The sequence below is a fragment of the Sus scrofa genome, chromosome 18 (genome assembly GCF_054392235.1).
Source record: "Sus scrofa isolate SSC_HxYL_T2T_F1_AM1 chromosome 18, Sscrofa_HxYL_maternal_Yorkshire_Landrace_v2.0, whole genome shotgun sequence".
Classification (NCBI taxonomy): Eukaryota; Metazoa; Chordata; class Mammalia; order Artiodactyla; family Suidae; genus Sus; species Sus scrofa.
The window spans coordinates 25815177-25829357 of record NC_139400.1 but is presented as its reverse complement, the minus strand read 5'-3'; the positions used below and the strand labels follow the sequence as shown (position 1 = coordinate 25829357).

Sequence of the window (14181 nt, the reverse complement as noted above, 5' to 3'; positions counted from 1 at the left end):
TCAAACGGCTGCTTACTGCTCCTCTGTTTAAAGTCTCCTCTCCTACTCCCATCCTGCTCTTTTCCCGCCACCATTCTAGAGGCCCCGGAGCTCTGGCTTCATCATCCCTGCCCCTCCCGCCCCTGCCCTGTCCCACGCCCACTCCACCCTGCTCTCCCTGCAGCCCCATCCGGAGACAGATGTCAGTCTTTGAAGGTTCACACCCAGGCTGGGGGGAGACAGGGGTGCACCGCACGCAGGTGTACCTTGAGGAACTTGTAGAGCAGGAAAGTGAACCAATTGGTCAACATCTTCTCAGCCACCGACTCAGTCCTGGCACCAGTCGCGGGGGACCCAGCAGAGCAAGACAAAGACAGAGGTAGCCGGTCAGACCTCCAGGGCTGGGAGGGCAGGGTGTCTGGCTGCTTAAAGTGCTCAGGCCAGATTTTGAGACCCTAAGGGACAGGTGAGTTCTGGGGACTCCGAGACATGCCATCATGAGACAATCTGTGCCTACCAAGCTGGGAGAGGACCTTCTGGGCACCAGCTCCCGGCTGAGTTTCTATGAGAACATGTTAGAGCATCACCGTCCAAAGGTCCGAGTCCAACAGGCCTTCTGTGCTGTCCGATACGGGAGCCAACGGCCGTGGTGCCCACTGAGCACTGCAAACGCGGGCGGCTAGTGTGTCTGAGGAGCTGAATTTTTTCTTTTATTTAACTTAGATTCAAATAGAGCTGAATTTTTTATTTTATTTACTTTAACTCAGATTCAACTAGTCACATGTGACTCATAGCTATCACATTGGATAGTGTAGCCTTGGAGAACCGCTCAGGATAGGTTTTCCTTGGAGATAAAGAAAGAAAAGGGGGAAGAAAAATCTAGGCGATACTAACTTGGCAGGGAATAGGCAAGAAGGTGGCTGGGGAAGTGGAGCATGGAAAAAGGCCAGACAGACTAGAGAGAGCACATCCCTTAAGCTAAAGACTCTCAGGGCGGGTAGCAACACAGAGCTGGATACCCAGCTCATTCCAACAGACGCCCAAATTGTTATTTATTTATTTATTTTTAGGGCTGTGCCTGTGGCACATGGGCTTTCCCTGGTCAGGATCGAATCAGAGCTGCAGCCACAGGTCAACGCCACAGCCACAGCCACACACGACCTGAGCCGCATCTGTGACCTACGCTGCAGCTCATGGCAACACCAGCTCCTTACCCCACTGAGTGAGGCCAGGGATCGAACCTGTATCCTCAGGGACACTGTGTTCTTAACCCACTGAGCTACAACAGGAGCTGCAAATTGTCCTTCATTCAAAAGGCTTCCATGTACTTTTGAACTTCCCCTGAGAACCTTCTTAGTGCTTTATCTACAATGCCAGGAAGTTCATTCTTGAGTCTAATTTGCATCTTTCATGCTGCTACCCAAACCCATTTATTCGTTTCCTTTGAAAGTGAAGACACTGCAGTAGGGCTGCCAGGCAAAGGACACCTTTGGTTGCATCTATTTAGGGAAAAACGGCATTCAAACTTGCAGTAAGTGTGTGACCAGCTCCAGAGAGACAGCGGCCCATCCAGGTATGTTTGGATAGAGTTGAAAGCGGCAGTTGCCAGAAGATACTAATAACTGAAATCCCAAGGCAGCTGAGCAGCTGCCAGCACAAAATGAAGCTGAGAAGAGAAAAGAGGGAAGACTATTGAAAGGAGCGGGGGCAGCCAAGGGCAAGAAGCAGAAGAGACAGAGGAGAGCAGAGGGAGAGAGGCCCCTGGGAGAGAGGGCGTGGAAGACGGGAGACACGGATTCTGAGCGAGACCACGCCGGGACTGGTCAGTGGGAGCTCTGGCAGGCGGTGGCAACCCTAGAGTTATGCCAGTGGGGAACCGTGTGGGGGAAGTAAAATAAACATCAAAATGCTGTACCTTGCTGTACCCAGAGTGGTACGATTGCTCCTCTATGGAGCAACCTTTTGCTGCGGTGCAGCCGAAAGCCCACTGCACCAAGAAGACACCTGAAGTAAACCCTTCTGCAAGCCAAATCCATCGCCTGGACCACACGGGAGGCCCTGCCTCGGACCCAGTGACCAGAGATGGAAAGCAGGGGACAGGCAGAGGCAGCCAGCAAATGAGACGGCCCAGGCAGAAGGCTGGAAGTAATGGCCTGATGGGGGCGTTTTCCAGCTTCAACTACATGAAGGCTCAAGACAGTGGAACAACAGCCTGGAGGGGAAACAGCCTTCACGTGCGTGGACAGTTGGAATGGCAGCAGAGAGAGAGGCAGAGTGTCTCCGCTTCCGATAAGACATATGGTTACGTCTTCACTTGTGACCAGGCAGGTGTCAACAGTGTTGAGAACGGAGCACCTCACAGTGTGGAGAGCTGGACCCTGGACCCGGGCAGCGCCCATAGCGAGCGCCAGGACATACCGGCTGTGTTGCATCAGGCAAGTCGCCACTCATGACCTCTAATTCAAACACACTCTGCACCCGGGCTTCTCAAACTCTCAAGCACATTCGGATCTCCCAGGTTTCTCGCTAAAATGCTGGTTCTGACCCAGTCGGTGTGGGGTGGGACCTGAGATTCTGCATTTCTAACAAGCTCCCGGGTGATGCTTCTGCTGCTGATCGTGAACAGCAGTGAGGGTTGTCGGGGGCTAAAGGTTCCCAACTTGAGACGATGAGGTGGATTCCCAGAGAGGCCCTGCAGTATCTCTCCTAACTCAAGTTCTGACTTAGGTGAGGCCTGGGGATGGGAAAAAATGACCTCTGAAGAGTCTACAAGAGAAGACCTCCGGTAGAGAGGGTTCAAATCAGGGGAGCGTAAGGGTGGAGGGAGGAGAATGGAGAGCCGACACGGGGCCGAGAAAACCACGGGGTGAGCAGATGTAGTGTGGTGAGTGACAGGCACCAGCACGACGGAGAGGTTCTTTTAAGAGGGCGTGGGATGCACCTGAGCCTCTGGCCAGGTCAGGGCCTAACCTCGGGGGCCTAGGCTGCTCTGGGGAGCTCCACCCTGGTCTCCCTGGGGGCGGGAGGGCCAGGTGGGTACCCTGGGCTGGATGGGGTCTGTGTGGCCTGAGCTGCCCGCACCCCCCCGGGCCGCGTCCCTACCTCCTGAGCAGCAGCTTGGGGTGGTTCTTGCTCTCCAGGTTCTTGTCGATGAGGTCGGCCAGCAGCTGCTTCAGCACGTCGGTGGCGTACTCCAGCTTGCTCTGCAGCACCGTCATGATGAGCGAGGCCACGTTGCCGCGGTCGCGCATGGAGAAGCTGCGCTGAGACTCCAGCGTGCGGATGAAGGAGAGCAGGAACACCTTGTTGTTGATGAGCTGGGCGAAGAGCTTCAGGCCTTTCTCCACGCGTTCCTGCCGGTAGCCCGGCACCTGAGCAGGAGACCCGGGGGGCGGGCGTCTTGACAGTGGCCCGTGAGAGGCGAGGCTGGCGTGGGCTGCGCTCGCTGCTGGCCCTCCCACTCCCCCACCATCCGCCGCCTAGCTAATGCCATCAAGCCCTTATCGAGAGCCAGGCCCCACGCTTGGTGTCCACCTACGGCAGGTCCCTGTCTCTAGGGTCAGGGAGAACATCAGTGTGAGTGCGGAGCTGAGGAGGGGCCCGGCAGACACCATCACAGCCACAGGTAGGGGACTCCAGGACCTCAGGGCAGCTGAGGGGTGACAGCAAGGCCGGGGGATCACCAAACCCGGGCCTCCGATCAACCTCATGCTGACCCGTCTCTGGCTCTGGGGACCCTGTTGGCAGAGCAGTGGTCTCGGCCTTGGGACTTCTGGGTCCCTGTGGGCTCTGACACTCCCACACCATATAACCTTGGACCGGTCCTTGACTTCTCTGCGGGCCCAAGTTCATTCACCTCAAAAAAGGGAACGCTTAAATCCAAGAGTCTCTCAGATGCTCCCTAACTCTAGCATCTGATGTTTTCTCAGGGACTCCTTCTGAGACCCTGTACCACGCGGGGCCGGAGGAGGAAGAAGGTTTTATCTTCCTGCCTGCGTCTCTGTTCATCAGGAGATTTGCGCAAGGTACAGGGGTGTACCATCCACTCAGCAAACGGGAGCAGGGGAACGAGCTAAGCATGGCCGCTGCATCTCTGAGCTGCATGAGGATGGCACAGCGGCACCTTGCGTCCTGTCCCAAACCTTGCCACTCACAGTAACAGGGGTGAATCTTGCAAACATATTTAAAGAAAAGAAGGTGTGAAAGAGCATACTGTATTATACCATTTCAATTAAGATTAAAAAAACTATTAGGGAATTCCCTGGTGGTCTTGCAGTTAGAGATCCAGCAGGGTCACTGCTGCGGCTCTGGTTCGATTCCTGGCCTGGGAACTTCTGCATGCTACGGGAGAGGCCAAAAAAAAACAACCCCCAAACAAACAGAAAAGAATTCATGATGGCAGAAAAAGGATCTTCTGGAGGGTGGCTGTGACTGGAACGGGGGCCAAGGGGAAGTGTGGAGACTGGTTCTGCTTCTCAGTCGGGTGCTGGCTTGGCAGCTGTGTTCACTCGGGCAAAATGCTCCGAGTGGTGTCCTGATGTGCTGTGTGTTGCTCTGTCTGTGAACTTCCATTAAAACACAAAGTTCACTGATAACATGCAGCACAGCCTCTGCCCTGGCTGGGGGCAAGGACCTCTGTGAACACAGAGCAGGGCATGTGGCTGGAGTGGAGCAGGAGGGAGCAGGCACAGCCAAAGGAGGTGCGCTGGAAGCTCATCTCTAGGGATGTGTCTCCCCGCCTCCTCCCCCGCTCCCCGCCCAGCGTGGGGAGGGCAGAGGCGCCAGGTCCTTGGCAAGGAGTGTCATGTACGGAGCAGTAAAGAACACGGTTTCAGAGACTTGCATTAACTCCATCACAGTCATTTATGAGCTGCAGGACCTTAAGGGCCTAGTTTCTCCATCAAAGACATGAAGGTACGGCAGCTAATACACTTACAGACCTTACTCTACGCCAAGCACGGCTGCGCGTGCTTTAGAAACACTGACCCGGGTAATCCACACGACAGCCTAGGAGGTACGTGCCATTAGCACCCCAGGGCCCCAGGAGGATAAGGACCTTCCCCTAGATCCCAAGGCTGAGAAGTGTCAGAGCCGGACCTTGAAACCCCGGCAGCCAGCATGCTTCCCGCCCCTTCCTGAGCACAGAACCGGACGTGTGAAAAGCCTCAGCATGGTCGCAATCCAGTTATGGAACCGCAGCCGTTTCATCCTGCTTCACCCTGGCGATTTTAAACTGGGGAAGACGGAGGCGGCCAGAGAAACCCTGTTTGCCCTGGTTGCTGGGAACTTTATGCCACTTCTTTACGCCCCCGCCCCCCCTCTGTGTTCTGGGCTCAGGCAAGGCCCTGGCTGGAGCACAGTCCAGTCAGACCCAGGCCCTGCCTCTGGAAGGTCAGCCAGGGGTCATGGGTCCCCTTCAGCGGGGCGACCCCTGTGAATCCACCCCTGAATGCTGCAGAGATGTGCCTGCCAGTCAGGTCCACGTGCATTTCCTTTGCCTTGGTGCTGGTACCTCTCCAGGGGGTTCTCGAGGGAAGGATGGGGACTCGCCAGAGCCAGGGTGGCAGTGGCTACACCCCGCTGTGTCTTATCCTGGCTCTCAGCATAGTCCTCCTGGTGACCCCCTCGCCATCTAAGGTCCCCAGCCTCTAAGATCCTCACGCCTGGCCCCCCGTTCCCGACTCCACGGGGCTCTTGAGGGAAGGACGAGGGAGATGTGACTGCCTCCCTGTGCCACCAGGTGGGGCTTCAAGCTGCCCAGCTGTCTGGCCCCTAGGACCTCCCTCTCGACTCTGTGACAGCCCCTCAGATGCATGAGCACAACTTTTACCTCCTCTGTCTTTCCAATCCCTCAGCACAGCATCTCATTTGTCCTGCTAATAAGAGTTCACGCCACTTCTTGGGCATCCGCCATGTTGGAAGCATGGCCCTGGCACATGGTACCCATCCTTCCAGCTAAGCCTTCTCATGACCTTGCAAGGGTGAGGCATGACCTCCCTTTACCAGCCTCTCAGGGAAGCTACTGTGGTTTCCCAAGGCCAGCCGGCTGGTGGAGGGCGGGGCTGGATTGCCGAACCCCAGCTTGCTTAGCTCCCGAGAGCCCCAGGCCACTGTGGCCGGATCTGTCCCACCCCTGGACCCGGGAGGTGACAGAAAGTCAACAGCCTCTGGTGCAGGGTCCCCTGGAGCTCAGGTGGCCGTCGAGGGCAGGGGAGCCACGTGCAGGTTTGGCACTGTGGCACGTAGAGAGGATGACAAGGACGGGCTCAGACTCCCGCCCTGGCTGCGCGTGCTTTCCGGGCAGCAAGGCCCGGGGGCCCTGGGAAGGGAGGTTCAGCAAAGCTTCCTGCAGGGAAAGAGCGCCCCGTCAGCAGCACGGGATTTGGAATCTGAGAAACTCACAGACTTGGACATGGAGGAAAGCTCTGTCACCCCCGGGCTCCCTCGCCTCATCTGTAGAATGAGAACCTGAGTGCCTATGTCATAATGTTTTATGAACATTAAATGAGATAATGTATGTAAAGTGCTTGGCACACACAGAACGCACTTCAACAGCAGCCGTTTTACTACCTGCTTCTCCTCCACTGGCTGTTTTCACTGATCCCCTTGCCCCGGAGTTTCCAAGATGCCTAATGCATTGGCACAGGGTCCGGGGGCAAAAGGTAGGCATTTTCTTCCCATTTTATGAAGGGGAGATGGAAGTGAAGTATCCTGGTAAAGCATATCCAGAACAATTCCCCTTTGTAAGTGGCCATCCCCACCCCCTGAGCGAATGGCGCTCTGAAACAAGACTTGTTTCGTTCACCAGATGGTTCGATCATTTAGCTGGTCTGTGAGTATAAAACTGCATAGTAAATTTTAATTGTAACCCAATAGGTTAGTGTTTAGGAGGCAAAGATAGGTTGAAACCGAGGTGTGTGGTTACCGTTTGCTCTCTGTTTTGAAAGGACTGCTGTGTGACCAGGCCCTGGGCAACCCCTTACCCAAACGCCTCGACGGCACTCAGATGGTCACAACAGAGAGTGCTTGGTGACTTACTCTCCAGGACAGGCTGAAGCCAGGGGACCCCAGCTTCTTCTTTTTTTAAAAAAAAATTCATTAAAAATTATTTATTTCTGTCCTTTCTTTTTTATTTAATTTTAATTTTCTATTGGAGTAGAGTTGATTTGCAATGATGGGTTAGTTTCAGGGGGTAGAACAACGTGATTGGGTTATATAGCTACACATAGCCATTCTTTTCAGATTCTTTTCCCAGGAAGGTTTTTATGAAATACTGAGTAGAGGTTCCTGTGCTCTACAGCAGGAAGAGAACCCCATCTTCTTCACAGGCACCTACCATCATGCCTATCCCAGCGCCCGAAAAGCTGGAAACATGGCTTTAGATTCGCCAATGGCTTCCCTGGGTATGTTTCCATACCTGGAAAACCAACAGAGAGAAACTCTGCCAGAGGCAGGGCGGGGCTGGAAACAGGTAAGAACGATCCACACACCTCGGGCTCTGGTCTAGGAGGCTGGATCTCACACAGCCCCAAGCTAATGGGAAACAGTAAAAGTCGATTTCTGTCAGCAAGCAATTAATTAACAAGCTCGATGGACATGAAAAAGTCCTATGCTCTGGGTATATACCCAAAAGATGGAAGCAGGAGCTCAAACAGCTATCTGTACCCCCGTGTTCACAGCAGCAATATTCTCAGTTGCCAAAAAGGTGGAAGAAACCCAAGAGTCCATTGACAGATGAACGGATGAACAAAATGTGGTTTATCTACATGACAGGCTATTGTTCAGCCTTAAAAGGAAAGGAATTCTGTGACATGCTACGACCTGGATGAATCTTAAAACATTCTGCAAAATGAAATAAACCAGTAATAAAAGGACAAATACTAGGTGATGCCACTCGCACGAGGTACCCAGAATAGCCAAGTTCATAGAGACTGAAAGTAGAAGGGTGGCTGCCAGGGGCTGGGGCGGTAGGGCGGGGGAGAGAAATGGGAGTTACCGTGCATCGGGTGCAGAGTTTCCATGGTTGAAGGTGAAAAAGTTCTAGAGATGGACGGTAGGGATGGTTGCACAATAATATGAGTGAAGGTAATGCCACTGAAATTAAAAGTGGTTGAAATGGCAGGGCTTCCAGGCTGCGTACCTTGCTGAGGATTAAGGCCAGGAGTTGGGCAGAAGCTTCTCTCAGAAAACTAGCCCTGGGGGAAAGGCCCAGGGTGGTGCCGCTGGGTAGGGGCGCTGGCAGCTTTCAGCAAGGAGACCGACAGAGTTCAGAAAGGCAATAGAGGTAAACAGTAGGATTCTGGTCCTGGGTGAACAGGGCTGCCATAGACAGTGAGGCAGGTTGTGCACTGCACAACTCCAAGAAGCGCCACAGATGATTGGTCCCATCTGGAACAGTGCCAAGTTCAACCTACACCCCCTGCCCCCAGCATCCGGTGGGAGAATGAGCCCTATCGAGTCTTCTCTATCACCCTGGGCAGCTCTTGGGAGCCTACCGCCCTTGGATGTATGCTATACCAGTGCCAAGCCAGGCCTGAGAATCTAAACATCCATGGACATGCAAGGGTGCGCAGGAAAGCTGTAAATGGGTTCAAATGAGGAGTAAGACCCTCTGACTGGATGGGGCATGATGTATCAGCTGGGCCACAGGAATGGTTGGGAAAGTCTGTGTGTCCAGCAAGGGAACCATGTGTGGAGAAGGCTGTCCGCCAGCCCGCTCTGAAGTATTCAGGCTGCCCTACAGGGATGCCAGCTTGGAAATGGCCTCAGAAAATCTGATTTAAAAGTTAAACACTTAAAGGGAATCCACGTGGAATTTTGAGCTAGTGAAAAAGAGAGCCTAACTTTATATACTCATCCTAGTTGAATTCTTATTTTGATGATTCTCCATCCTGCACACAGAGGCGTGTGGGGACGTTCAAACACAACTCCCCTCCTTAAACCCACCCTAATTCAGACATACATTCATTTATCCAAATGATTCAACACTCCCTGTGTCTCCCTGTGTGCCTACTATGCGCCAAGCACTCTGCTGGAAGCCAGAATGATAAAGACAAGCTATGGGCACAGTCTATACAGAAATCTCTCTCTCTCCCCACACACACATACACACACGCACGCATGCACGCACGAATGCGTGCTCACGCACTTCATCCCACAATCAAACTGGAGAAACACGTGTGGGCCCCAAGGGCTGGGGACCGAATTCCTTTCCTGCAGAGGGGCACAGCCTCTCGGGCCCCATGGATGCCCCATGCAGGCATTCCCATGGGGCCCAGTACCTGCTCAGCTGTGCAACTCTGGAGCCACAGGTCTGTTTCTATGTTAGGGACAATAGAAATTTGGAATTAGTCTTATTTTCTGTGGGTGCTTGGGCTCAAGATTTTCAATCCATTCAAAGAGGTGTCCAGAGCCGTAAAGCGTGATGCGGACACAGCACCTCAGAAACCACACGCATGACCTTGGGAGTCCACACCCTGGAGTCTAACTGTTGGACTCAAATCCAGGCCCCACTGCCTCCCAGCTGTGTGGCCTTAGTTTTAGCACCTGCGAAATGGGTGGCCCTGCTTCAGAGGGCTCTTGAGAGGTTAAATCAATGCAACCATATGAAGAACAGAAACTCGGATGGGGCCATTGGTCAGCTGTTCACGCAGCGTGATTATTCCGCATGGTTACTGTTTCGCCCTGGTTGCCTCATTTATAGTTTTTGCTTTTCTCTGTTATTTATCTTTATAAGTCATTCCAAATCCCTTTCAGAACAAAGTGCCATATGAATACATGCATAAGCCAGACACGACGCTAGACAGTAAGCGGGATAAAATGTTCGAAAGATGAAGATGAGGTCCCTGCTGGTACAAAGGCAGTTCTGTTCTTATCACTCCAGTTCCCACCTCCCTTCTGAGCACAGGACTTCGCTTTTCCACATTTACTTACTGAGCACCAACTAAGTGGTGCCGGCCCTTATTTTGTGATTTCTTTTATTTTTTTTTTTAATTTTTTTGTCCTTTTGCCTTTTCTGGGGCCGCTCCCGCGGCATATGGAGGTTCCCAGGCTAGGGGTTGAATCGGAGCTGTAGCCACCGGCCTACGCCAGAGCCACAGCAACATGGGATCCGAGCCGCATCTGCAACCCACACCACAGCTCACGGCAACGCCGGATCCTTAACCCACTGAGCAAGGCCAGGGACCGAACCCGCAACCTCATGGTTTCTAGTTGGATTTGTTAACCACTGAGCCACGACGGGAACTCCCTATTTTGAGGTTTCTTAACCAAGGGTCTGTGAACTCCCTACACTGTTGGCCAGATTCCCTGTTTCCGTGACTATGGACAGTTTTTCTGGGGAGAGGGTCTTCAGCTTGCATCCAGCTCTCAAGGTATCCATGACCCCCTAAGACCCAAAGCCCTCTGCCCACCTCTGCTCTGAGTTTCCTATCCTCCCTGGGGTCAGGCTGACACCAACAAGTTGGGGTGGGGGGACATCTTGAGAAAGTCTCGTCCCCTCCCTGGCCTCAGCCGACTCTCCTCCGCAGCTGGACGCGGTCACACGTGTCCCTGTCCTAACACTGTGATGTGAAAGGCCTTTTTAGCCCCCAGAACTGCCCCTCACCTCGAGGTCCCGGAGGACCGGGTGGTCTTCAATGCCCGGGAACAGCACCCGCATGGTGTAGGTTCTATAGTCCAGGAAGGGAATCCCGGCTCCGTCCAGGTCACTGGTCAGCTCGTGGATGTCCGTCTGCAGCTCAGCAAAGGCTGGAACAAAGAGAAGCCCACGAGACTGCTGGATGGGGCCGGCCCGAGAGTTACCTGCTTCAGAACACTCAGAACCCTCTCCCAGGCCCTTGGAGACATGCGCAGTGGACCACAGCAGTGCAGGACTAAGGAGAGGGGTGTTTTAAGTAACTGAGGTGAAGGCTATAAGAATGGGAGAAAAATGGAGTTCCTGTGGTGACTCAGTGGTAACGAACCCAACTCATATCCATGAGGACACAGGTTCGATCTCTAGTCTCGCTCAATGGGTTAAGGAACCAGCGTTGCCAAGAGCTGTGGTGTAGGCCGAAGATGCTGCTTGGATCCCTCGTTGCTGTGGCTGTGGTGTAGGCTGGCAGCTGTAGCTCTGATTGACCCCTAGCCTGGGAACTTCCACATGCCATGGGTGTGGCCCTAAAAAGACAAAAAAAAAAAAAAGAATGGGAGAAAGATGCACCACGAGGAAGCTTGTCTTGAGCCAAATTCTTTCCAAAGCATGAACGCAAGGCAGGCTGGCACGGATCTGAGCTGCTGCTAGAGCCAGGAGGGCTTCCGCCTCTGAGAGGAGGGGTTTGATTTGCAAATATGCTGGGGGATTGGTAGAATGCAGGACAGGGCAGTGAAGGTGGGGGGTTCCAGTGATGGAGGGTCTGTTCCGGATTCTGGGCTTCACATTGGGCTTCCTTAAGGGAGTTTAGAACAATTTCTTCTGAAGCCTCAGGTCTGGGCCATGCAGCTTACAGGAGCCATGAAACCAGCAAACGGAGCCAGATGAAGGCTCTGCCAAACTGCTCTATCCCTCTGGATAAAGATGCAGGGTGGACCTTGGTCCTTCCTTCCTCACGCTGATGCTGCCCAATGGAGTATGTGATCTGCATATGGGCACCATGCTCTGTGGAGGCAGCCCAGCCTCCGGATGGTCACGGAGCTGCCAGCCCACAGCCCCCAAGGCGGTTCTCCATGTGGCCCCAGGTCATTACACAGCTGTGTGATCTCACTCTGGCCTGGGCACAGCCTTCCTCCTGGGCTGCCCTCCGCCCCGGGAGGTGCCAGAGGTGCTGTGTTTGGCCCTTCCCTCCTTCACCTTTTCCCTCAGCACGTGCACATGTACACACATGCATGCACGCACAGCTGAGATGGGTTAACACGCGCCTGCAAAGAACAGTGGATGGTGGTTAAACACTTCTTTCCATTTACAGAGACAGAGACAGGGAAAAAAATACTCAGTGGGCTCACAAGGGAATCACAAGCCCAATGTGGTTCCAGGGCCCTTGAAAAGCCAGCCCTGTGCCCAGGGGGCTCTGCTAATGACTGGACCACAACACAGCCGCCCCAGGCGCTGTCAGGGAGGCCCCACTGCACCCAGCAGTGCTGACTCCTGGCCTGCAGACCCTGGCTTCCCCGGCCTTGAGGTTATCAACGTTTCTAGTTTGATAGAACAACAGGGGTGCCACCGGGACCCCTGGAGGGGGGGCTGCAGACCCCTCCATGAGGCTCTCTTTATGCACGCCCAGTCATGCTGACATGGGGTGAGGGGGGCTTGTCAAGGAAAGTGACTCTTAAGGAAGAGCAACCTTAACACATCTGAGTGGAACTTCCACCAATATGTGTGCACATGTGTGTGAAAGGGAGTCAGTAAGCCTTCTTTTAGCAGGTACTATCACCAAAATCCCTGATGAGCACTCGTGTGCGTGTGTGTGTGTGTTGAGGAACACAGGTGTGTGTGTGTGTGTGTTAGTGAGTGTGAGAGCATGAGTGACCACCTGGGTGTGAGTCGGTGAGAGTCTGCGAGTATGTGTGCACACGTCTGTGTGCTTATACATCTACAGGTCAGGGCTGTGAGGGGCCCAGGCTGGGACTCTTCTGAGTTTGCACGTGGGTGGTGGCCTGGCTCACAGTCGAGCCTTCAGGAAGTCACCTCCCCTGGACCCAAGCTGTCCTCTCGATGTTCAGGAGCCAGCCCTGGGCACCCCTGGAAAATCCTTTCAAGGCTAATCCTACATGTCCTTTGCCCTCCATCTCTTTCCTACCCATGCAGACAGCCCTCTCCCAGAGTCCCCAAGTCAGGACTCCCTGTCTGACTGCTAATTCCTCCCTCTCCAGAACATTCCGAGAGGAATCTGGCTCCACGATCCGCCCCGCCGATGCCCGCTCCCAGTTGGGGTGCTCAGCTGGTGGGGAGGAGGCAGAGGGAGTTGGCTTTTTATAGGTCTGCAGCTTTCCTTCAAATCACTGAGCGCCTCCGACATTCAAAGCCTCGCGCCTGGCACACATAAAAGAGATTCTAATCACTACACCTAATTAGAGGGAAGAGTACATTGTGGAGAAAAAAAATTAAGCAGCGTAAATATAATAAAAGGCAGTAATTAACAGTCCCACAAGGCGGATGCTGTGTTGACAGCTGAGGACATGGAGAGGGGATGCAAGGGACCCGCTTTCCCATCAGAGATCGCGGGCTCTCTGGTGGGAATTCGAGAGCCCCAGGTACAGGTCCGTTGCTCTCCGAGTGGGAACCTGCACAAAGGGCCAGCTGAGACCTTCCCGGGCGACTCGCCGATATTCTCCTGGGGGTCACAAGGCTCTGACTGCTAAGTTTCCTTCTTGGATTTAGTGCAGCGGATTTCACCTCATGGCGGTGTGGATGATTTTTAAAAATGCAAGCTGCGAAACACTCTTCTTTCTAAATCTCAGGTCTGCCCTCCAGCCTCACCTTCTTTCTGAAGCCAGGGAGCGGCAGACGTGCCTGTGTGTGTCACGGCAAGACGCCTCCAGGACTCCCGGAGCGGGGCGTGCAGAACCCACCTGGCCAGGATCCTGGGCTGGAAACTGCTCTGGTGAGGTCTAAGATGATCCCGGGCTGAGTCGGGGGAGGAGGGGAGGGGACATTTGAAGAAGAAGGAGGGGAGGCCTCAGCCTCAGGTGGCCTTGTCCGAATAGAGCCTGGAGGTGTGGGCTTGGCCTGGGCTCAGGCTCAGAGACCAGAGGTAGAGGTTCTGAAGGCAGGAGAGGCAGGCCCAGCAGTGCCCACTGCTGCTTGTATGTGAGATGCACGTGCTTGCATATGAGCACACACACATACCTGCACACCCACACGCACACATACCCCAGCCACCCCGTACCTTCTTTGCACTCCAGGGCCACACGGGACTCCAGGTTGTCCATCTGCATCTGCAAGCGCTTCAGCGTGAGGTCGCTTTCTCGGGACTTGCGCTTGTAGGCAATGAGCACGGCCACGATGAAGATGATGAGGAGGCCGCCGGCCACAGCGATGCTGACGATGGCGGGCAGGCTGAGCGGGCTGTCCGGGGCGATGTACACCATCCCCGGGGAGTACTCCATGCCACCGACGCGGGCCTGGGGGGGTCACACCAGGGGAGAGGGAGCTGGCTGGAGGCTCAGAGCATCCCAGGCAACAGCCCCAGGCCACCGGTAGGTACCCTGGGGACCGGGGCCACA

At 54.3% G+C, this 14181-nt stretch overlaps 1 protein-coding gene across 6 annotated transcripts in view; it reads right to left on the bottom strand.

Moving 5' to 3' along the window:
* The window catches only part of PLXNA4 (plexin A4), a 628886-nt gene that overhangs the window by 42846 nt on the left and 571859 nt on the right, over nt 1-14181 (bottom strand). For all 6 annotated transcript variants that reach the window (XM_085005420.1, XM_085005418.1, XM_021078937.2 and 3 more), the window contains 4 exons: nt 13845-14079; nt 10586-10728; nt 3082-3350; nt 246-312 (listed from right to left, as the gene is read on the bottom strand). In XM_085005420.1, the coding sequence (XP_084861546.1) occupies nt 246-312; nt 3082-3350; nt 10586-10728; nt 13845-14079 (714 nt within the window). The remainder of the gene's footprint in view (nt 1-245; nt 313-3081; nt 3351-10585; nt 10729-13844; nt 14080-14181) is intronic.